Source organism: Hylobates moloch, unplaced genomic scaffold (genome assembly GCF_009828535.3).
Source record: "Hylobates moloch isolate HMO894 unplaced genomic scaffold, HMol_V3 SCAFFOLD_10, whole genome shotgun sequence".
In the NCBI taxonomy this organism is placed as follows: Eukaryota; Metazoa; Chordata; class Mammalia; order Primates; family Hylobatidae; genus Hylobates; species Hylobates moloch.
This window is the reverse complement of record NW_026652285.1, coordinates 26,914,247-26,938,237: the sequence shown is the minus strand read 5'-3', so window position 1 is coordinate 26,938,237 and position 23,991 is coordinate 26,914,247. Positions and strand designations below refer to the sequence as shown.

Below are 23,991 nucleotides of genomic sequence, written 5' to 3'. Positions count from 1 at the left end.
TTTGTTTGTTTGTTTGTTTGTTTGTTTCGAGACGGGGCTCTGGCTCTGTCGCCGGGGCTGCAGTGCAATGGCGTGATGTCACCTCACTGCGGCCTTCCGGGCTCAAGCGATCCTCCCACTGTGCCCGGCCTGAAGGCAGCCTTTAGAGGAAGAAGCAGGGGGAGTTCTTCGGAGGACCGACAAGATTTCTGGAGTTTGGAAAGGGTGAGAGACTGGGTCAGCGAAAGGGACATTCCGATCTTTATGCTGGGATGCAACGTATAGATACAGGCATGAGACCCAAAAGAGCCGGCAGAGAATTGTCATCATGGTTGCAAGGCAACTGCCGGTGGCTGATCCCGTAAAGGATACACGTACCTAGAACGGAGCCTAAAGATGCATCAAGCATGAAGGGTGGAGCCACGATGCTTGGACTCGAGTTTCTGCTCCTGTGCGTTCCGTGATAAATGGCTTATACTACCTGCGCCTCAGTTTTTCCTGGGCAAAAAAGGAACCTTGTTGCCGGTGCGTTGGCACCTGCCTTAAAGTGCCAGCTACTCAGCCGGCTGAAGAGGAAGAAGTTCCTACTAGGAAGACACACGGACACGTATGTTCACTGCAGCACTATTTACAATAGCAAAGACTTGGAACCAACTCGAATGCCCATCAGTGATAGGCTGGATAGAGAAAATGTGGCACGTATACACCATGGAATTACTACGCAGCCATCAAAAAGGATGAGTTCATGCCCTCTGCAGGAACGTGGATGCAGCTGGAAGGCCTCATTCTCAGCAAACTGACACAGGAAGCGAAAACCAAACACCGCATGTTCTCACTCCTAAGTGGGAGTTCAACGGTGAGTGAGAACACATGGACACAGGGAGGGGAACATCACACAGCGGGCCCTGACGGCGCGTGGGGGGCAAGGGGAGAGAGAGCATTAGGACAAATGGCCAACGCATGCGGGGCTTCAAACTTATATGACTGGTGCATAGGTGCAGCAAAGCACCGTGGCACACGTGTACCTACGTTCCAAACCTGCACGTCCTGCACATGTACCCCATAACTTGGGAGGGGGTGGGGGAAACCAAAAGAGAGAGCGGGGGAAAGCGGGGGGAGAGAGAAAGAGAAAGAGACAGAGAGAGAGAGAGAGAGAGAGAGAGAGAGAAGAGAAGTTCAATTCCGGGTGGATCCCATTCCTTTAAAAGGTCACCACCACCACCACCACCACCACCACCACCACCACCACCACCGACGACACCCACCCGACTGTCAAGCTGAGATCTAAGGACCTCCAAAAGAGTAGGTCACTCGTGGCCTTCCCAAAGCGCAGTAATCCCAGTGGAAACGGAATTGTGCCTGCCGCAAAAGCCTACCGTCCTCATGGTACCTTAGGGAGCGCTTAAGACAGGCCAGCGTGTCGGCGTGCCACAGGCACTGGGCGTGCAAGCCGCCCCGCAGGTTCGTCTCTGTCCCTCTCACGTCTCTTCCTCTCTCTACTTTTAGGAAACACGTTGTATCCCCGGAGGGGGTGCACCGTTCCTGGAGGTACTGCAATACCAGGTCGATGCGTGGAGTGGACGGAGCAAGCTCCTATTCCATCTCCCTGCTCCAAAAATCCATTTAATATATTGTCCTCGGATAGAGGACGTATCAGATATTAAACTGATAAGAACAGATACTACACTTGATCTTAGCCAAAAGGCCGAGAAGCGATGCGGGCGCCTCCGCGCCCGCCGTCGCCGTCCCACTCTCATCCACATTCAAGTCGCGGTGAGAGCCCCAGCCTCGCTCCTCGCCCCATTCCCTCTGTCTCGTCCACAGCACCATTGACGCCCTCACACACTCGGGCTGATTTCTTATTCTCCGCCTTTGAAAAGGGAAATCTTACACCCGTGCTTGTTCCGGCGTTCCCGGGCTTTCATTCCGAATTTGCATGCCCCGCCCCTTCACAGAGGACGTGGCCTCCGCGCTTGACTCCGCCCCCGGGGCCGCCTCTGCCTGGCGGAGCCGCGGCTCCGCCGGGGGCGACTTCCTCCTTTCTATCCAGCCAGCCAAAAGACACAACCGGAAGAGACTGGGGGCGAAGGCGAGAGGGGTCTGTGGAAGAGACCTGTCGGCGGAGAGCGGTCCACGTTTTCCTGGAGAAAGAGGAGGCCCCAGGGCAGGAGCGCGGGCTGCGCTGGGCCTCTACTTCGCCGCGAGCGGGCGGGGAGACCGGCCCCGTACCCGAGGGGACGAGGGGCCCTATGCCGAGTCAGGGAAGCCGAAGGCCTGGAGGGGCTTCCGGGAGCAGGGGCTGGAGTTCCTCTGCCAGGCAGGAGGCTGGCACCAGACACCCGGCAGAGGGAGGCGGCGCGTGGACGGCGAGGGCCCGGCAAGGATTCTCCCCAGCCCCCGTGCCTGCGTCTCCTGTGGCTCCTGTGCACGGACCGTGTCCTGTGCTGTGTAGGGAAAGCTGCCTCTCTGCTCGGGACGTGGATTCCTTTCACCTCCTCCTGGCCTGGCTACTTCTGACGCAGGTCGTCAGGACTCCGCCTGGGTGTCACCCGTCCAGGAAGCCTCCCTTAGTCTAGGGCCCTCGGCACCCGCCCCCTGTGTGACTAGCAGCCCTCCTGTGTATTTCATCGCGCCCCCGTTGTTTATATCAGCTATTCCACTCACCACCCTTCTGGGCAATCCTTTATCTCCCGCTCTGAAATCCCATCACTGAGGGCTGGGACCCCTCCTCAGTGCTTCTCCCTGGTTCCCCGCGCGAGTCTGGCGCCTGGCGTGTGGAAGGCGCTCAGTCGACGTTTGTGGAGCGAGGAAACCACGCAAACGTGATGAGCACGACAGACCGCAACAGAGAAGACGCAGTTAGGAGGCTACTGGCCCGGCGCGGGGGAAGAGGGGGAAGGTCGGGCTCGGGGTGGCAGGACCCCAGAGGGCAGGGGTGACTGCCGGGGTGCTCTTGGGGCAAGATGGGCGTCAAGGCCCCCAGCAAGGTTGGGATAAAGTTTCTCTCCGAGGCACAGACTGCCGCCTGCGGGGTCAGCATTTCCCTCTCCCTTCCTCCTTCCTAACGCAGCTTCAGCGGAGGGCCGAGGGCTTTCCGCCCATTGCCTCGAAAATTCATTTCACTCCACCGCCCTAAGAGGTGGGCCTTAATATTAGCCACGGCCAGGGTTAGGGTGAGGCCACTCCTCCAGGACAGAATTTCAGGGGGTGCCCCACCCCACCCCCGCCCTAAACCATTCAGCAACCAACATAAATTATAGTTCAACGCAATGTATCTTACCTTGTGGGCGGCAAGCCACCCGGGTGCCGAGGCAAGAGCCCGAAGGCACAAGCTGTTCCAGTATAATAAAGAAAATAATTAGAATAAGAAAAGTTTTACTAGAGATAGGATACAGATATGATTATATCTGACTATTATCAGTCATTAGTTTGTAGCATTACTCTTTGTTCTATTACCATAATAATCTCCCTTCTATTATGCTTACCTAGGGAAAACCGGGCCACACAGGGTTAGGAGCCGAAGGGCCACAGTGAGAGGTGACCAGAAGACAAGAGTGTGAGCCCTCATTCACGCCCAGAGAAGGGCCGCTTGAGGGCTCCTTGGCCTAGCGGTAATGCCAGTTGCCTGGGAAGGCCCTGGTTACTTAGGAGACCTCGGTCTAGCCGTGGCGCCAGTGCCTGGGAAGGCACCCGTTACTTAGCAGACCGGGAAGGGGAATCTCCCTCTCTCCAGGGGAGATAGAGAACACTCCGCTCCACCACCTCTTGAGGGAGGCCTGACATTAGCCAGGCCTGCCCGCAGTCATCCGGAGGCCTCAACGTCTCCCTGTGATGCCGTGGGCTTCAGTGGTCACCCTCCTTGTTCACTTTCATGTTCCGCCTGTACACCTGGCTCCCCCTTTTAAGTCCTCAGAAGAGAGCAGTAGCAGAATGAGTAAAAGTACCAAAGTCTTTGATCTTTCGGATAAGTGCGTGCAAGAAACGCTGACGTCTGCTGTCCTCCCTCTCCACCTCGGCTACCACAAAGGGAAAGGCCCCCCGTCCAGTGGACACGTCACTCGCGTGACCTATCAATCATTTGAGATGACTGACACTCCTTACCCTGCCCCCTTGCCTTGAATACAATAAATAGCAGCGCCTCCAGGCATCCCGGGCCACTACCTGTCTCCGCGCTTTGGTGGCAGTGGTCCCCCGGGCCCAGCTGTCTTTCTTCCTATCTCTTTGTCTTCTCTCTTTACCTCTACGATCTCTCGTCTCCGTCTCCGCACACACGAAGAGAAAACCCACAGACCCCGTAGAGCTGGAGCCCACATTATCTCAGCTACAAGATAATCAAGATATTCATGTGGACTACTGAGTCTTTCGGTGCCCCCTTGCTATTTTATTTTTTTCCCGAGGGCGAGTGTTTCCCTCACTTCACGCCATCCCGATCTCCGCCGTCGTGTCTTGTCATCCCCATTCTACCGTCCAGCACGGTGTAGTGTGGCAGCCGCTAGTCACGGGTATCTAGGGAGCCCTGGAAATCTGGTCAGTTCTAATGGAGCTGTGCTGTAAGTGTGAAATACACATGAGATTTTGACTGCAGTGTCAGTAAAATCCTCACAATTTTTTTTTTTTTTTTTTTTTGAGACGGAGTTTCCGCTCTCGTTACCCAGCCTGGAGTCCAATGGGGCGATCTAGGCTCTCTGTAGCCTCCGCCTCCCGGGTTCAAGCGATTCTCCTGCCTCAGCATCCCGAACAGCTGGGACTACAGGCGTGTGCCACCACGCCCGGCTAAGTTTGTGTTCTTCGTACAGACGGGGTTTCTCCATGTTGGTCGGGCTGGTCTACAACACCCGACCTCTGGTGATCCGCCCAGCTGCCACCTCCCAAAGTGTTGCGATTACAGGCTTGAGCCACCGCTCACCCAGGCTTTCTTTTTTTTTTTTTTTTGAGACAAACTCTTGCTCTGTCACCCAGGCTGGTGTGCAGAGGCGCGATCTCGGCTCACGGCAGCCTCTACCTCCCGGGTTCCAGCGATTCTCCTGCCTCAGCCTCTTGGGTAGCTGGGATGACAGGCGTAGGCCACCACGCCCGGCTAATTTTTGTATTTTTAGGGGGGTTTCGCCATGTCGGCCAGGCTGGTCTCGAGCTCCTGACCTCAGGCGATCCGCCCGCCTCCGCCTCCCAAAGCGCCGGGATTACAGGCGTGAGCCACCGCGCAGGGCTCTTTCATTCTGTCTTTATTTTCTGAGATAAGAGTCTCGCTCGGACCCTCAGGTTGGACCGCAGTGGCGTGATCTCGGCTCGCTGAAACTTCCGCCTCCCGGGTTCAAGCGATTCTCCTGTCTCAGCCTCCCGAGTAGCTGGGATTATTGGCGCGCAGCACCACGCCCGGCTAATTTTTGTGGTTTTCGTACCTTCTGTCTTCTGCCCTTCAGTACCGCATAGAGCCGCAGAAGACTAGTGAGTCGAACCAACAGCCCCTCTTGCAGCAGTTGCTGATCACGGGGCTGCCCCCCGTACTCATCCTGTGTCTCTCCTCCAAATCCCCGCTCCTCCTCAGCTATCACCTCTGCCGATGCCGGTGGTTTCCCTGGGTACCGGGAACCAAACTCTCATTCCCGAGGGGCCTAAGCCCCCCGTGGCCAGGCCCTTCTCAAGTCACGGTTCCTGCACAGTCACAGTTACAGGTGGCCCTGGGAGTAACACCTGGCACCCAAACAGATCACCAGAGGCCACACATAGTCCACCTGCCCTCCCTGCATAAGATCAGCTCTTCCTCCTCCCGACGATAGATCAGGGTCAATGATCCCTGCCAAGATGGCGACTGCTCCAGCCTGCTGGTCCAGCCTGTGCAGCCACAGCTGTAGCTTGAAGGCTTGAAGTTCAATGGGACCCTCTCCCGCTTTCTACAAACTGGTTCCTTTATTTTTATGTTTATTTATCTGGGACGGGCTCTAGCTCTGTCACCCAGGCTGGAGTGCAGTGGTGCAATCACTGCTCACTGCAGCATCCACCTCCCAGCGTCCATCCACCCTCCTGCCTCAGCCTCTGGAATAGCTGGAGTACAGATACGCGCCAGCGCGAACAGGGTTTCACTAGGTTGCCTGGGCTCTTTCTTTTTGTTTGCTTGAACCCGGGAGGCAGAGGCCACTGCGCCCAACCACTTGGGGTGATCTTAAATGCACAGTCCCAGGCTGGGCGTGGTGGCTCACACCTGTAATCCCAGCACTTTGGGAGGCCGAGGAGGGCAGATCACCTGAGGTCGGGAGTTTGAGATCAGCCTGACCAACATGGAGAAACCCTATCTCTACTAAAAATACAAAAATTATCCGGGCGTGGTGGTGCATGCCTGTAATCCTAGCTACTTGGGAGGCTGAGGTAGGAGAATCTCTTGAACCCAGGAGGCAGAGGTTGCAGTGAGCCAAGATTGCGGCATTGCACTCCAGCCTGGGCAACAAGAGTGAAACTCCGTCTCAAAAAATAAAAAATAAAATGAAAATAAAATTAAGAGGTAGACGCTAGGCTTGAGTCCAGCATTAGAAATCTCAGAGCTATGGTGTTTTCTAAGAAGCCCCTTTGCTTTCTGGGGGCTCAGACCTCAGTGAGGCTTAGTAGGATTTTGTATTTTCTTTCATTCTGACTCAGCACAGACATTTATGGGGGAGATGGGGACAGGAGAGATTAAGGAGAAAAAGGTAATTCCGGAGACCTAAGTGGGGAGAGATGAGCAGAGGAAGGGTCAGATGACGATGCTGGAAGCCTCTGAGGAAGGGTAGGGGAAAGAAGCCTGAGAGAAAAGACTTTACTGCTGAATTGCCCATGGGGCCCACTGAGACTTAAAGCTAAGGTGGGAAGGTCTTCTACCTGATCAGGACCCAGGAGAGAAAGGTACTTTGCAGATGGTTCCCTGGGAGCCTTGGGAAAATGCCTCCCTCCCTCAACAAAGCAGGCGGGGCCTGCCCAGTTGCCCTGGCAGTAACCACATTGTGAGGTGGTTCCAGTTACAGGCAGAGGGGTCTGAGTGGGAAGAGACAGAGGTGGTGGGAGCAGTGGGCTCTGCCTGTCCCCACCCCCACCTGGGGCCTCACATCATCCCACTATCATGGGTAGTGCCTACCACTGGGAGGCCCGGCGCCGGCAGATGGCTTTGGACCGAAGGAGGTGGCTGATGGCCCAGCAGCAGCAGGAGCTGCAGCAGAAAGAACAGGTGCATGGGATAGGCTGGGTGCTTCAGGGTCCTTTCTGGAGCAGGAAGGGAATGGAGAATGGAGAATGGAGACAGAAAGCTAGGAAGCTGCCTACTATTTGGTGAATGTTGTTTGCTTGGGGTAGGAGGAAAGCAAGGTCGTTTGGCGTTCTCTCAGATAGACTGTGTCTGTGTTGGGGGGAACGCTATCAGCTGACTCAATTTCCCTCTTGTAATAGTCTGGGGGAAGGCAAGGGTACTAAGCCTGGGAGGTTTAAAGATGCTCTGTCCAATAGGGTAACCCCCAGCCTGTGTGCTATATTGAGCCTTGGAGTGTGACCGAGGAACCAATTTTTTTTTTTTTTTTTTTGAGATGGAGTTTTGTTCTTGTTGCCCAGGCTGGAGTGCAATGGTGTGATCTTGGATCACCACAACCTCTGCCTCCCGGGTTCAAGTGATTCTCCTACCTCAGCCTCCTGAGTAGCTGGTATTACAGGCATGCGCCACTGTGCCCAGATAATTTTGTATTTTTTAGTAGAGATGGGGTTTCTCCATGTTGGTCAGGCTGGTCTCGAACTCCCGACCTCAGGTGATCCACCCACCTCAGCCTCCCAAAGTGCTGGGATTGCAGGCATGAGCCACCATGCCCAGTCAGTGTTATATAAATTTAATTTCGTTTTTAAAAATGTTATTTTGGCCGGGCATGGTGGCTCACACCTGTAATCCAGCACTTTGGGAGGCCAAGGTGGGTGGATCACTTGAGGTTAGGAGTTCAAGACCAGCCTGGCCAACATGGCAAAACCTGGTCTCTACTAAAAGTACAAAAAGTAACTAGGCATGGTGGCGTTTGGCTGTAATTCTAGCTACTAGGGGAGGCTAAGGCAGGAGAATCACTTGAACCAGTGAGGTGGAGGTTGCGGTGAGCCAAGATGGTGCCACTGCACTCTGGCCTGGGTGACAGAGTGAGACTCTGTCTCAAAAAAAAAAAAAAAAATTAAAAATTTTATTTTATTTTATTATTGTAATACAGACAGGGTCTCACTATGTTGCCCTGGCTGGTCTGGAACTCCTGGACTCAAGCAATCCTCCCACCTCAGCCTCCCAAAATGTTGACAGGTGTGAACCACCATGCCTGGCCATTAATTCACTTATTTATTTATTTATTTTTTGAGATGGAGTCTTGCTCCAGTCTTGCTCCCAGCCGGGCACAGTGGCTCACACCTGTAATCCCAGCACTTTGGGAGGCCGAGGCAGGTGGATCACCTGTGGTCAGGAGTTCAAGACCAGCCTGACCAACATGGTGAAACCCCATCTCGACTAAAAATACAAAAATTAGCCGGGCGTGGTGGCACGCACCCGTAATCCCAGGTACTCGGGAGGCTGAGGCAGGGGAATTGCCTGAACCTGGGAGGTGGAGGTTGCAGTGAGCCAAGATCGCGCCGTTGCACTCCAGCCTGGGCGACAAGAGCAAAAATCCATTTTGAAAAACAACAACAACAACAAATATATATATATTTTAAAACACTCAACATACATACTGGAAAAATTTTAAGCATGTTTGGGACAATTTGGGTATGTACACCTACTTTTTCAATTGTAAATGTATGAAATCTAAATTAATGAAATATTTTTGATGAAAATTTAGTGTCCAAATTAAGATGTGCTGTTGCTTAAAATTCAAGCTAGGTTTTGAAGACTTAGTATGAAAACAAAGAATATAAAATACTTCATTGATATGTTCATATTGATGTTTTGGATGCATGGGGTTAAGTAAAATATATTATTAGGCTGGGCGCAGTGGCTCATGCCTGTAATCCCAGCTCTTTGGGAGGCCAAGGTGGGCTGATCGTTTGAGCCCAGGAGTTTCAGACCAGCCTGGTATCATGGTGAAATCCATCTCTAAAACAAATACAAAAATTAGCCGGGCATGGTGGTGTGCACCCATAGTCCCAGCTACTCGGGAGGCTGCGATGGGAGAATCACTTGAGCCTGGGAGGTCAGGGCTGCAGTAAGCCTTGCGATCACGCCACTATATTCCAGCCTGCGAGACAAAGTGAGACCCTGTTGCACACAAAAAATAAATAAATAAAAGTAATTAAAATTAGTTTCACTTGTTTTTTCTTCTTCTTCTTTTTTTGAGACAAGGTCTTCCTCTATCACCAAACCTGGATTGCGATGGCCCATTCATAGCTCACTGCAGCCTTGATCTCCTGGGCTCAAGCCATCCTCCAGCCTCAGCCTCCTGAGTAGCTGGGACGACAGGCATGCACCATCATGCCTAGCTAATTTTTTGTAAAGACCAGGTCTCACTATGTTCCCAGGCTGGCCTCAAACTCCTAGCCTCAAACAATCCTCCCGTCTCAGTGCCACAAAGTGTGGATTACGGGCATGTGCCACTGCACCTGGCCGTATTTCTTCTTCTATGTGGCTATTAGAAAATTTAGTGGCTGGATGCAGTGGCTCACGCCTGTCATCCCAGCACTTTGGGAGGCCGAGGCAGGCGGATCACAAGGTCAGGAGTTCGAGACCATCCTGGCCAACATGGTGAAACCCCGCCTCTACTAAAAATACAAAAATTAGCTGGGCGTGGTGGCACATGCCTGTAATCCCAGCTACTCAGGAGGCTGACACAGGAGAATGGCTTGAACTCGGGAGGCAGAGATTGCAATGAGCCAAGATCAGGCCATTGTACTCCAGCCTGGGGGACAGAATGAGACTGTCTCAAACAAAAAAAAATAAAATTTAAAATTACACATGTGGCATGCATTTTATGCATATATATGTGTATATACATATATATATATATATATATATTTTTTTTTTTTGAGACAGAGTCTCATTCTATCACCCAAGCTGGAGTGCAGTGGCATGATCCTGGCTCACTGCAACCTCCACCTCCCGGGTTTCAGCAATTCTCCTGCCTCAGCCTCCTGAGTAGCTTGGATTACAGATGCCTGCCACCAAGCCCAACTGATTTTTGTATTTTTAGTAGAGACGGGGTTTCACCATGTTGGTCAGGCTGGTCTGGAACTCCTGACCTCGTGATCCGCCCGCCTCGGCCTCCCAAAGTGCTGGGATGACAGGCATGAGCCACCGCGTCCAGCCCAGCACGAATTATATTTTTATTTGACACTGCTATTTCAAAGCACTTGTAAGGTTTAGAAGCACCCTTGGGCTATTAAAAAAAAAATCACTTTGGGAGGCTGAGGTGGGAAGATCGCTTGAGGCTAGGAGTTCCAAACCAACCTAGGCAACATAGGGGGACCCTGTCTCTACAGAAAATTTAAAAATTAGCAAGGCACGGTTGTGCATGCATTTAGTCCAAGCTACTCAGGAGGCTTAGGTGAAAGGATCGCTTGAGCCTGGGAGGTTGAGGCAGCAGTGAGCCAAGATTGCACCACTTACTGCACTCCAGCCTGGGCAACATAATGAGTCCCTGTCTCTATTAAAAAAAAAAAAAAATTGGCCGGGTGCGGTGACTCAGGCTTGTAATCCCAGCACTTTGGGAGGCCAAGGCAGGCGGATCACGAGGTCAGGAGATCAAGACCACGGTGAAACGCCGTCTCTACTAAAAATACAAAAAATTAGCCAGGCGTGGGGCGGGCGCCTGTAGTCCCAGCTACTCGGAGAGGCTGAGGCAGGAGAATGGCGTGAACCCGGGAGGCGGAGCTTGCAGTGAGCCGAGATTGCGCCACTGCACTCCAGCCTGGGCGACAGAGTGAGACTCTGTCTCAAAAAAAAAAAAAAAAAAAAAAAAATTAACCGGGCATGGTAGTGTGCACCTGTAGTCCTAGCTACTTGCGAAGCTGAGGCAGAAGAATCACTTGAGCCCAGTAGTTCCAGATTACAGTGAGTCATAATCATGCCACTGCACTCCAGCCTGGGTGACAGAGTGGGAACCTGTCTCTAAAAAACAAAACAAAACACAAGACATTTGCAGGGAATTACTCTTTATCCTCCAGCACTAAAAACTGCTTTCAGTGCTGAGCTCGCAAGTGAGGAAGCAGGTGCTCAGAGACAGTGCTATTTCCTGGGCTGGGGCTGTGCCACCCAGAAATCGTTCTTGGGTGTCACAGTGGGTGAGGCAGACAGCGTAGGCCCAATTTCAGCCTCCAGCTCTAGGTAACAGAGACCACTGCCACCTATACTTCTCTACTCACTTGCCTTGTTCCCTGAAGTTTCTCTGGCAGATGGGTGATTGGGTGGGGAGAGGAGGATGCCACTTGCCCGGGGGCTTCTTGTCAGGAACTGAAGAAACACCAGGAGGAAGAACAACAATCGGAGAAAAAACTCCAGCCACCTAAGAAGTTAAATGTGCTGCAACCACCAGTGGCGAAATTGTGGACATCACAGGAGCAACCACAGCCATCACAGCAGCAGCCATCAGTGCAACCACCATCGCAGCCACCAGCACAGCCATCAACATTGCCACAGGCACAGGCGCAGGCACAGGCATGGCCAGGGCCACAGCCACCACAACCACAGCCACCACCTCCGCCAACACAACCAAGTGCTCAAGCCCGTCGTACTCAGCACACCTCCAAAAGGAATCTCCAGGATTCCCAAAGTCCAGGTCACCAGCCTACCTCAGCGGGGATCTACTAAGCTGGAGGGCAGTCTCTGTATGAACAACAGATTCCAGGGTGGGCAGAAAATCCTTACAGACTCTGGACTGGAGCCTGGGAGTGGGAGGTGGTGAGGAGAGGAGCCCTTTGCTTCCATCCCAGCCCTGTAGTGCAGAATCCATATCTACCACGCTACCCTCTCTGACTCTCCCAAGTACCCTCGGCCTTTAATGCCTTGCTGGTCAACTCCCTCTGGGTGGGTTAATGCCAACCTACGGCTGCAAAGGAACCTTCCAACTTCTGTAGAGAGTGGTTGAGAAGCTGTCGGCCCTTCTTCCAGAGTGAGTGTGACAGAGGAGGTGGGGGTGATCAGAGGGTGGGACATGAATTGTAGGCTTATTAACAGATATACTGAGCCCCATGAGGTCTGGAACAGGGAACCACAGCATAGCTTCCTAGTTGAGAATCTTCAGTAAGGGCTCAGTCTGTGCCCTGTCCCAGGTAGGAGCCTGTCCTCATCGCACCCCCATTACCCCCTGGGTCACCAGACACAAGCACTCCAGGCTTGCAGTGTTCCATCCTTGGAAAACTGCTGGATGAGTAACCTGTACTTTGTTTCATCATCAGGTCTCATGAACCCATGCCAATCTAGCCCCATCAAAAACACTGGGTATTCACAACTCAAGGTAAGATAGAGACACAGACCCTGAAAAACAGACTCTGGGTGACTGGGGGAGAGAGAGAGAGAGAGAGAGAGAGAGAGTGTGTGTGTGTGTGGTGTGTGTGTGTGTGTAGTCCAGAGAAACCTCCTTAGCAGGAGTAAGGGGAGGAGATTAGAATTACTTCAAATTACTTCTGGATGGTCTATTCCTCTCTTCTTTGCCACCATTAAAAATGTTTGGGTAGGAAGCTGGGTGCAGGAGTCCTGGCTACTTGGGAAGCTGAGGCAGCAGTATTGCTTGAGCCCAGGAGTTCAGGTTCAGACATCTCCAAGAAAAAAAAAAAAGAAAAGAAAAAATTGAAAAAAAGCCAAGTGTGTGGTGGCTCATGCCTATAATCCCAGCACTTTGGGAGATCAAGGTGAGAGGATCGCTTGAGCCCAGAAGTTTGAGACCAGCCTGGGCAACAGAGTGAGACTCCGTCTCAACAACAAAAAATTTTAAAAACTAGCTGGGCAGCCGGGCACGGTGGCTCATGCCTGTAATCCCAGCACTTTGAGGGGCTGAGGCGGGCGGATCACAAGGTCAAGAGATCAAGACCATCCTGGCCAACATGGTGAAACCCCATCTCTACTAAAAATACAAAAATTAGCTGGGTATGGTGGCACGTGCCTGAAGTCCCTGTTACTCGGGAGGCTGAGGCAGGAGAATCACTTGAACCCAGGAGGAAAAGGTTGCAGTGAGCCGAGATCGTGCCACTGCACTCCAACCTGGTGACAGAGTGAGACTTCGTTTAAAAAAAAAAAAAAAACCGAAAAAAAAAAAAAAAAACTAGCTGGGCATGGTGGCACATACCTGGAGTCCAAGCTATTTGGGAGGCTAAGGTGAAGATCGCTTGAGCCCCAGAGGTTGAGGCTGCTGTAAGTGGTGATCACACCACTGCACTCCAGCCTATGCAATAGAGTGAGACCCTCCCTGAAAAAAAAAAAAAAAAAGGAAAAAATTCCTGGGTATGGATGGCCTATTGCTCAGCGCTATCCATAAAATGAAAGATGATACAACTTCCTCAAGAGAGGTGGCATGAGGACTGAATATGGCAATTATTAATAAAGGAAAGGGGCCAGGCGCAGGGGCTCACACCTGAAATCCCAGCACTTTGGGAGGCCGAGGTGAGCAGATTGCCTGAGCTCAGGAATTTGAGACCAGCCTGGGCAACATGCTGAGATGCCATCTCTACTAAAAATGCAAAAAATTAGCCGGGTGTGGTAGGGCGCATCTGTAGTCCCAGCTATTCGGGAGACTGAGGCAGGAGAATCACTTGACCCCTGGAGGTGGAGGTTGCAGTGAGCCAGGATGACACCACTGCACTCCAGCCTGGGTAAAAGAGTGAGACAGACAGACAGACAGACAGACAGACAGACGAAAGAGCATTAAAAAAAGCACTTAGCGCTGGGCGTGGTGGCTCACGCCTGTAATCCCAGCACTTTGGGAGGCTGAGGCAGGCAGATCACGAAGTCAGGAGATCAAGACCACGGTGAAACCCCGTCTCTACTAAAAAATACAAAAAATTAGCCGGGCGTGGTGGTGGGCACCTGTAGTCCCAGCTACTCGGAGAGGCTGAGGCAGGAGAATGGCGTGAACCCGGGAGGCGGAGCTTGCAGTGAGCCGAGATCGCGCCACTGCACTCCACCTGCATCCTCCACCTCCCGGGTTCAAATGATTCTCCTGCCTCAGCCTCCCCAGTAGCTGGGATTACAGGCATGTACCACCACACCCAGCTAATTTTTATATTATTAGTAGAGATGGGATTTCACTATGTTGGCCAGGCTGGTCTCAGAAGATTTACCCATCTCAGCCTCCCAAAGTGCTAGGATTACAGGTGTGAGCCACCGCACCCGGCCTGGATGGCAACTCTTAACAAGAATATATAACTGTGCAATTGTGCAAGGCATTGGAAAGGTGTCTCTGACAGAGATGCAACAGATGAAAGAACCTGATGCGAGCACTTCTAGGATGAAGACTGGGCTGCAACATTTCACTTTGATTCCTCTGGACTCAAGGGATTTCATACAATGTTCTGAAACCAGAAGCTGCTAACTTGTTTTGTTTCCTGTCTCTCCCTCTTCTCAGTCTACCAATTACATACAGCAGTGGTGATCCAGAGATTGAACCCAAGACCCCATGGCCATCCCCAAAATGCAGATGAGCAACCACATCTTCTCAGCATCCAGCAATACCTCCACTCCAAAAGCCACCCACTCGAGAAGAGGAGGCTGCCAGGAATAAAATGTAATTTTTTTCCTGGGAGGAATCACAGGACTGGTCAGCTTTATGAGACTTATGAGACAGGGATGACAGGAAGAGGGCAGGAGGACTCACGAAGGGGATGGAGGGGGTGGAAAGAGAGTGGAAGGCAGGTTTATGCTTCTCTAGGCAAAACCAATGGGAGAACTGGGTCTTGGGTCCCCCCCAAGTATGCAGCTCCTACTACTATCACTACCTGCCCTCATTCAGCAGTGATAAGTCTGTCAGGGGCTTCAGTTTATGACTGTCACTGGAGCCATCACCCATTCCCCCAAGCCCGTGCTTACTGAGATATAGCCTGGGGAAGGAGGGGTCACATCACATCAGAGCAGACCTGCAGCAGCAGAAAGTGGTAGCAGGCAGTGATGCTCCCCACCTCCAAGCCCATTGCAATGTCTGGCCTACAGTGGGCACTCAGCTGTCAAATGGACAATGGAGGTAGGGATGGAGATAAAGAGCTTGGAGGAAAGGGAGGCTGTAGCCTCAGGAACACGACACCTGACCCTGGGAAGTGGAGGGAGGCTTGCCTTCTAAAACCCACAGCCCTCTCCAGAGCTTCCTGGCTCTCAGCCTCTCCATCTAGCAGAGACAACCAAGAGGTTCACCAGCTCAAGGTGAAGGAGTGGGTAGGGCTGGAGGCCCTGGGTATTAGACTTCAGGAAGGTGCAAGCCCTGGGAAGGCCTTTCTTCCTCCATGCTGAGAAAGGCTGCCTCAGTCACCTCAATCACAAGCCCCATCCGAGGGATCAGCTGCTATTTCATTGTAGCCTACATAGCATTGCCTTTGGTTTGAAGGGGCCGTTTCAGTGCAACCCATGAAATTTCCTGATGAGAGCAGCTGGGGAATATAACAGGATGGTGGTGGCACAGAACAGGAATAGTAAAATTGGAAGAGACTTTAGAGATACACAATGGGAGCAAGAGGGAGAGAGTGAGCTTCTGTGAGCAATCTCACAGAAAACAGAAGGGCAGGATATGTCATCAATGGCTCAGAGGCCTGGGGAAGAAACCTTGCTGCCCATTGGAACATTAAGGAGACAGTTTCTGCCAGGTGCAGTGGCTCATGCCTGTAATCCCAGCACACTGGGAGGCTGAGGCAGGCAGATCACTCGAGGCCAGGAGTTTGAGACCAGCCTGGCTAACATGATAAAACCCTGTCTCTACTAAAAATACAAAAATTAGTTGGGTGTGGTGGTACATGTCTGTAACCCCAACTACTCAGGGAGTCTGAGGCACGAGAATCGCTTGAACATGGGAGGCAGAGGTCGCACTGAGCCAAGATCTTGCCATTGCACTCTAGCCTGGGTAACAGAGCGAAACTGTCTCAAAAAAAAAAAAAAAAAAAAAAAAGTTTCTAAAATAGGGAGTATCCACTAGCTCCCTTCCCACTCCCAGGAGACTTTTTTGAGCACTCTTAAGTATAGTTTATTGAATACAATATAAATACTTCACATTTGGCAGTCTATACATAGCAGCTCCAGCCTGGCTTCCTTGGACTTTTGCACTCTTGCCAACACCACCCTGACCTCAGCTTGGAGACAGCAGTCTCCTTCCTTCCCCTTGTTCCCCCAGCCAGCTAGTTACCAAGTTCTGTCACCACTTCTCCCTCTCCATGCATCCTACTTCAAATTTGGCTTTCCCCGCTCACCTATGTTCATCTTTCTGTCTGAATGATAAAGAGACAGCCATCTTTTTTTTTTTTTGAGACAGAGTCTTGCTCTTGTTGCACAGGCTGGAGTCCAGTGGCACGATCTTGGCTCACTGCAACCTCCGCCTCCCGGGTTCAAGTGATTCTCCTGCCTCAGCCTCCTAAGTAGCTGGGATTACAGGTGTGCGCCATTATGCCCGGCTTTTTTTTTTTTTTAAACGAGGTCTTGCTAATGTTGCTGCTCATGTTAAAGTTGAACTTCTGGGCTCCAGAGATCCTCCCACCTCAGCTTCCTGAGTAGCTGGGACTACAGGTATATACCACTGCACCCAGCTGTAAGACCAAGCCACCTTTAATGAACAAATATCCTTCCTGTTCTGCTAAAGTACAGAAACCATTTCTACTAGGAGCCAGCGGGAACCTAGGGGTTATCCGGGGCTTAGCCCCAGCTGAGTGACAGGAAAGGGAGGGTCTAGACCAGTCCCTGCTGATGTGCTGCTCCACACTGTCAAAGCCCAAGGAGAGATGAGGCCTCTGGGACCAGAGTGGGCCCTGGTGCTAAGGTGGTGGTGGAACAGAACCCAGCAGCCTCAGCTGGATACTGATAGCTTCATCTCCTGCAGGCTTTCAGATGAGAGCAGCTGGGCCCACCGTTTGACCTACCTGTGTCCACTCACATGGGCTCAGGATGTAGACTTAGAGGCTCTCCTTTAATAAATATCTTATGCAATGATTCTGCCTTTGGCTCTGTTTTTCCTGTGCAGGCCCACAGAGTGCCAGGTGCCTCCCTCCCCTCCTCTACTATTTTGGCTCCTGCTATGAAAAGAATAGTAAAACCGCTTTATAGAGAGGAGACGCTTTAGCTGGAGAACAGCTCTGTCTTCCTAGGAACCAGGGACAGTCAATAACCAGAAAGGACAGAGGGCTAAAGGGCCTTGGCTAATCTTGCTATCAGATGGGTGGCAGACAAGTTACCAGAGAGAAGCAGACTATCACTTTTTCACATGGTCAAAGCAGATAGGCACAGAAAAGCATCTATGATCCCCTGAAAGTCCTTAGAGATGGCACTGGATATCCCCAAATTTTCTTATCAGAGGGTAGAAAACTTGAAAAGGGTCCTTTTTTTTTTGAGACAGAGTTTTGCTCTTTTGCCCAGGCTGGAGTGCAGTGGCACGATCTTGGCTCACCGCAACCTCTGCCTTCTGGTTTCAAGTGATTCTCCTGCCTCAGCCTCTGGAGTAGCTGGGATTACAGGCGCGTGCCACCACACCCGGCTAATTTTTGTATTTTTAGTAGAGACAAGGTTTCACCATGTTGGCCAGGCTGGTCACGAACTCCTGCCCTCAAGTGATCCACCCACTTCGGCCTCCCAAATTACTGGGATTACAGGCGTAAACCACTGCGCCCAGCCGGCAGGTCCATGTTTTAAAAGCCAGATAAAACTACAGCTCTCTCCACATTCAGACAGGATGGCCAGCCCTGATGGAGCTGGAGTGAAATGGCCCCTTCAGACTGACCAGGTGCTCAGTACAGAAAGGCCAGGTGCCACTCCAGGTAATCTAAGGTGCCTCAAGAAAATGCCAGGTCAGATTTTCCTCAAGAAAGACCAGCCAGGCACAGTGGCTCACATCTGTAATCCAAGTGCTTTGGGAGGCCAAGAAGGGAGGATTGCTTGAGCCCAGGAGTTCAAGACCAACCTGGACCAACAGTGAGACTCTGTCTCTACCAAAAAAAAAAAAAAAAAAAAGACTAACCAAGGGCAGAATCTGATGGCAGCCCCTGAAAGAATCTGGGGAAACTGGAGGATATGATGTGTGTGTATGAAATTAACTTCAAAGCAAGCTTCCTGTGCTGACAGGGTGGGAGGTAAGGGTGTGATGAAGCAGGGCTTCTCCTTTGACAAAGCCTCTGTAGTCCTTCCTTAGTCACCAGGGAGTTGTGGGAGATATAGACCAGGGTTGCAGGTGCCTGGAGTACAGGGACAGCAGACAGGTCATGGTGGGTGAGGGGTCAGCTGGTGGGGCACCGATGCGTTTCCTCGGCAGTCCGCATATTCATAGCTCTGAAAGACCAGCTGTTCTGAATGGCTCAGGTATGAACAGGTCAGGGTGCCCCTGGAGAGGAAGCAGGCCTTGTTGCCATGGCTGGGAGGAAAAGGAAAGCTCTGGCCCCATTATACTGTCTGGGGGTGGGGAGCAGGGAGCTCCCTCATTTGCCCTTCCCTCTGGCTCCCCACTCTGCCAAGGTACCTGGGACAGCTGCCCCACCTGTTTTCCAGCAGCTTCCAGACAGCCCTATGCCTGTTGCCCCTAATAGCTTATAGGCAAGGTGAGACTTAGAAAAGGGCTAGACTTGCTATTCCCAAGAGCCAACAAAGATTCATGGGGTCAGCTTGGATGACTCTCTGCCCACAAGGTGGAGGTGAGTAAGAATGAAGTCAGAAGTGAGAGCAGGGATACCAGAGCTCCAAGCTCTACTTACTGGATGTGCAAAAGCACATGGTGGACTTTGATTTCCAGCCAAGTACAGATTTTGCTGAGAGAGAAGAAAAGAGAACGTGGGACCACGTGTCACATGGAGCAGCCTGTCAGCTCAGAAGATGCCTGCAGGTCCCAGTTTCCTTACCCCACAGAACTCTTTCCTTCCATCAGGTGCCCCCAAAATGTCACTCCCACCCCTTCCCACCCTTCAGGTGAGTGTGGCAGCATGGCTGCACTATCACTCTGATCTCCACTCACTTGGCCCAGGCACATGCTGGACGCCCCCTCAGGAGACAAACAAAACATTAATCTTCCTCAGCAATGCAGGCTGAAGAGCCCAAGGTCACATATTGTAAGATTAACCAAATTCCAGCCTGTTTTTCATTCTAATCAAGGTCCAAACAAGCACAGGCTGGGGACCCTGAACCCTTGCTTATTACATCCTTGGCCATGGGAGGGCAGGCCAGATGCTGGCTGAAGAATTTGCTAAGCAATCAGGAAAGCTGGTGGGTATTAATTGGGTTCCTAAGCCAGGCAAGCGGCTAGGGGAGAAGAGATCAACAGGTACTCACTATGTGTTTTCATCCCGGATCTTGGTGGCTACTGCGTAAAACATCTGTCAACCAAATGGGCACAGGATTAGCCCCAACTCCAGCTGCCCCTTTCCCACCACCACACATCCACACACCAGTGGGCAGGGCTGGCCAGGGAGAGGGGAGTCACCTGTTCACTGGCCAAAGGGCCAATGTGTAGGAGAAGATTGTTGGAAACCTGCCCCACCACGAGGGACAGGTGCAGAACCTCGAGGGTCAGCTGTGTCACCATAATGGGGTAGTAGTTGCCATTGGAGATGTTTAAGATATTCTGGGGATGAAGACAAGGGAAGGGAGGAGTGAAGATGGCCCATCCTTAGGAAAAGCCAAATAGTTGCAAAAGTCTGGCTGTCTGGCCTGAGCCCCATCTACCATGACAAGCTTCAGGTGCAGAGGACGAAAACTGGGAGCCCCTTGGAGGGGCATTGAATGGTGAGGGGTCAACTTTACGAACTTAAGCTGCCTCAGGATCCAGGCCCACCCTGTACGGCTTCTTTCCATTCAGTCCTGTCCATCCAGAGAGTCTCAGGCACTGTCACCCCACTCCACCCCTATGATTTACTTATCTGGCCTGGATTCTGACCCCTTACCGTGTAGAGTCCCAATCCTTACCATCTGTCATGGAGCTCATGGTTGCTCCTACTTCTCTTCAGGCCCCCAACACCCTCTGGGTGCCATGCCTAGGGTCATAGCACTGGACAAAGGTTACAGCGAAATATTGCTGGGAAGGGGGGTTTGGAGCCAAGGGCGCTCACCCACCGTTATGTTGAGGTAGATATCAGCCTCATCAAAGGCCACTGTGGAGGAGTTGAGGCCTGTAGGCTGCACAATGACAGACCGGGGAAACAGGAAAAAGATGATGAAGGAGGAGGTCACCAGGCAGATGAGCACGGCCAGGAACACAAAGAGCTTCCTGTGGGAAAGCAGGACCCAGGATGGAGGAATGGAAAAGTCTGAACACCAAGGAAACTCGGGGAGGGGGTTCAGACACTCCTCTCCATATACAAAGCTTTCCCCTGCACACTACCCCAACAACATTTAGCTCCCCAGATGTGGCCCGGAATGAGTAAGAGCACAGGATTGGTAGGCAGGCAGCCTGGTTTCCACTCCCAGCTCTCTGTTCCCATTGACCCAATAACATGGAGGAGCCCACTTAGCCTCCTTAAGTCTCAGTTTCCTTGTTGGTAAAAGGCAGATAATTGTACTGACCTCATAGAATTTGTTATCGGCTAATATATGAAAAAATACTAATCACAGGTCCCTGCACATGGCAAAAGCACAATGAATGCTAGTTATTATCACTAGAAGAAATAAGTCCATATTTGGAAGTTCTGAATTTTAACATTCAGAACAGGACACCATCCATCCAATTCAAAACTCGGATATGCATTAAAGAGATAGTACTTTGTTAGTATCTTATGATGTGCACTGCTAATTTCTTTTTTTCTTTTTTTTTTTGAGACCGAGTCTTGCTCTGTCGCCCAGGCTGGAGTGCAGTGGCATGATCTCGGCTCACTGCAACCTCCACCTCCCGGGTTCACGCATTCTCCTGCCTCAGCCTCCTGAGTAGCTGGGATTACAGGCACCTGCCACTGTGCCTGGCTAATTTTTGTATTTTTAGTAGAGATGGGGTTTCGCCATGTTGGTCAGGCTGGTCTCAATCTCCTGACCTCGTGATCTGCCCGCCTTGGCCTCCCAAAGTGCTGGGATTACAGGTTTTTTTTTGTTTTTTTTTTTTTTTTTCAGATGAGGCCTCGCTCTGTTGCCCAGGCTGGAGTGCAGTGGCGTGATCTTGGCTCACTGAAGCCTCCACCTCCTGGGTTCAAACAATTCTCCTGCCTCAGCCTCCCAAGTAGCTGGGATTACTGGTGTCTGCCACCATGCCCAGCTAATTTTTCTATTTTTAGTAGAGACAGGGTTTCGCCATGTTGGCCAGGCTGGTCTTGAACTCCTAACCTCAGGTGATCTGCCTGCCTCGGGATTATAGGCATGAGCCACCACACCCGGTCCAGGAGCTTCTAAATCAGGAAAAAATCCTTGGACGTAAGGAGCTGGTACCTCTGAGGCTCAGGCTTTCTATGGAAGAACTACTAGGAAGAAATTAGGGGGGATCAAAACAGGGGAGACAAAGGGAGCAGCCCCCAGGGGCGATGGCTTGTGAAGCTAGGGGAGGAAGGAGGGCTTACGTGTGCTTGGGCTTCAGCCTCTGGTCCCCATAGGGGATGAGAGCCACCAACTGCTTCTCCAGCTCTAGAGAGAGAGAAGATGAGAGGGAGGGCCAAGATGCAACTGTGACAAATATTTACTGTGCCAGCTTCCCAGAAGCACGCCTCCACCCACACCATAGAGCAATGCTAGAAGCATGCCACATCTGCCCCAGAGCAGGACTGGAAGCACTGGACTCTGCTACCAAAGTTGGCAGCTCAGCTTTGTCATCTCTAGAATGGAAGTTAGATTTTCACTAATAGGTATGAAGAATCTCTGAAAATCACCAGCAAATCAGAGATGCCCAGCATCTTTGGAAAGTTCATTTGTAACTTCCTGAACTGAATGAATCCTAAGACACACAGTGTTGCTCAGAAGCACAGTGGCTAGAACCCCTCTTTCCCACAAGGGGCTAGGGAATACAACCAGGGAAGGAGGGCAGGTTTTTGCAGGGAACCCAAGGATAGTTAAGTATCTCCCTGGCCAGCCTGAGACTGGGAGGTCAAGAGCTGGGAGCAGATCTAATCCCATCCAAGGAGACTCAGAGGGGCTGCCCCAGGCCAACAGGCTAAGAACTTTCCCTGGATTCCAGGCTATTTCCAGAGCCTTGGGCCACTCACCTTGGGGAATCTTGCCACTGCCCTGGCAGGTGGGACAAGTCACGAAGCTGGCACCAGCAGTTCCTTCACAAGGCACACAGGAACAAAAAGACTTGCTGCTACCGGTGCTGGAGTAGCTGACAGCCTTGCTGCCAGTGGCTGGTTTGGAGGACAGGATTGACTTGTTCTCGTCCTCCCGCCAAGAGCCCAGCTGGGAAAACGTCTTACCCATTCTTCGGGGGCGGGGGTTTCACTAATGAGAAAAGACCAAAGTTCAGTGCTAAGCTTGTTAGCACTGACGCCAAATGTAATTTTGGTTTGAAGTTCTCAAGACTGGCAAGGAGCTCCACCACAGTTTAAGCAAGCTCAAGCCTAAGGAAGATAGGATGTGAAAAATTGGGTGGTCACATAGGACTCTCAGAAGTCTCAATGCATTTCAACTCCTTTCATTATTTTAAGAGAGACCAATCTGCCTACAAAAGGGAAAACGAAAAGCAGAAGTTACTTCACTTTAAGGAACTTCCATAAGTGATTGTCAGAGCATTTAATTTTTCTCTGGAAAAGTTGCTGAGCTGTCATTCAGTTTAAGGGAAGGAAGTTGGATAGGGCAGAAAAGAGGTTCTTTGAAACAAGGAGAGAGGAGGCCAGACTGGTCACAGGTGTGGTTAAGACCCCTATCTAAAGAAGCCCTGGGAGAAAGCAGACACCTCACTGCTTTCTGAGGCGGGGTAAGAAAGCCTCAGGAGGGTCATAGTGATACCAAGGTCTGTCTTTCACTAAGAAAAGTCAAGGCTAAATCTGGACTCTGTGTGGCAGAACGAGGCCGGCAAGTGAGCCACACAGATCTTTCTGGGCTAAAATATAGGGATGCTCACCTGGTTCAGGTCTGGGATCCCAGGCTCCTCAGCTGCACGAGGGCGAGATTCTGGAGTGCGTCTTTGGGGAGAAGGGCCTCTAAGGGCAGAGTGGGCTGGGCTGGGCTGGGTTGAGCTGAGCTGGGTGGTGGTGGGGAGAAGCACCGCCTGGGGCCGGCAACCGGCCGGAGTCCTAGGGGAGCGAATGTGTCGCACTGGAGAGTGGGGATAGTAAGGACGCTGACCTCCCCGAAGGGCCTAGCCGATGCCTGGGCTACATGGGGGCTCTGCCATGGGCCGACCGGGTGGAAGCGGACGGAAAAGGTGTGACTTCATTAACGGAGGATTTCAAGTCCCATCACACACCCCGAGAGGCCGTTAGTCAAGCTTGGTACCCGTGCGGGAGGCGCTTGTGTGTTGGGTGAGGAGGTGGCAACAAGAGGTGTCTTGACCTCCGAAAGGTAAAGTAGGTATAAAGGGTCCAGGGAGGGCCTTACCCGCGGACGACTGCAGCGACAGAAACCGCAGCGAGCGGAATCGGAAGTGCGGGAGCGGACACTCCCCTCAAGCTTTGACTCAGTGCCCAGGGAAGTCCCGCCCCAGCCCCTAAGGGCCCACCCCCTCGTCCCCCGGTCCGCCCCTTCACCACGCAGCGGCCTGAGACGCTCCCAGCTCTTCAAACGTTACCCGAGGGCCCGGACGCTGCTTCCCCAAGGACTAGCCAGTCCGGGTAGGAATTTCCAAGAACATTTATTTCACCATTCTTTAGGTGGTTATGTACAAGTACAACGGAGAGGGCAACCCGGGCCCTCCTGGCCCTCGACTATAAAACTCCGATGGTCAAGACAGGTTCCCACCCATCAACCCAATTACACACACCCTGCCGCTCTACCTTCTACCCGGAAGCCCCGATTAAAACGTTTTAAATAATGAA

General features: G+C 51.9%; 2 protein-coding genes, 1 long non-coding RNA gene and 1 other non-coding gene across 7 annotated transcripts; 2 read left to right on the top strand and 2 right to left on the bottom strand.

The window, feature by feature from the left end:
- Window positions 1-1,505: 1,505 nt before the first annotated feature.
- Window positions 1,506-1,696, bottom strand: LOC116476064 (U2 spliceosomal RNA). Its single transcript, XR_004250134.1, has one exon. It is a non-coding gene; the product is annotated as a U2 spliceosomal RNA (small nuclear RNA).
- A 4,928-nt stretch (window positions 1,697-6,624) lies between these two features.
- On the bottom strand, window positions 6,625-23,635 carry TMEM106A (transmembrane protein 106A). Of its 4 annotated transcripts, XM_058446016.1 has the most exons (9): window positions 23,555-23,635; window positions 23,079-23,250; window positions 22,225-22,456; window positions 21,586-21,649; window positions 20,159-20,312; window positions 19,530-19,670; window positions 19,379-19,422; window positions 18,808-18,861; window positions 14,795-18,440 (listed from the first exon to the last, which is right to left on the bottom strand). In XM_058446016.1, the coding sequence occupies exons 3-9, from the start codon at window positions 22,433-22,435 to the stop codon at window positions 18,320-18,322; spliced, it is 789 nt and encodes a 262-aa protein (XP_058301999.1). In that variant the 5' UTR covers window positions 22,436-22,456; window positions 23,079-23,250; window positions 23,555-23,635; the 3' UTR covers window positions 14,795-18,319. The 4 variants fall into 4 exon arrangements, with proteins under 4 accessions (XP_032019663.1, XP_058302001.1, XP_058301999.1 ...); XM_032163772.2 differs by lacking the exons at window positions 14,795-18,440; window positions 23,555-23,635 and adding an exon at window positions 6,625-6,673 and having other exon boundaries at window positions 23,079-23,226; XM_058446018.1 differs by lacking the exons at window positions 14,795-18,440; window positions 23,555-23,635 and adding an exon at window positions 8,492-9,211 and having other exon boundaries at window positions 23,079-23,226.
- CCDC200 (coiled-coil domain containing 200) lies at window positions 6,998-14,688 on the top strand. Its single transcript, XM_032163774.2, has 4 exons — window positions 6,998-7,171; window positions 11,396-11,723; window positions 12,343-12,401; window positions 14,505-14,688. Exons 1-4 carry the CDS (start codon window positions 7,067-7,069, stop codon window positions 14,529-14,531), a joined length of 519 nt encoding a protein of 172 aa, XP_032019665.1. The 5' UTR covers window positions 6,998-7,066; the 3' UTR covers window positions 14,532-14,688.
- Window positions 23,372-23,991, top strand: LOC131384498 (uncharacterized). The gene is made up of 2 exons (XR_009215393.1): window positions 23,372-23,518; window positions 23,827-23,991. It is a non-coding gene; the product is annotated as an uncharacterized LOC131384498 (long non-coding RNA).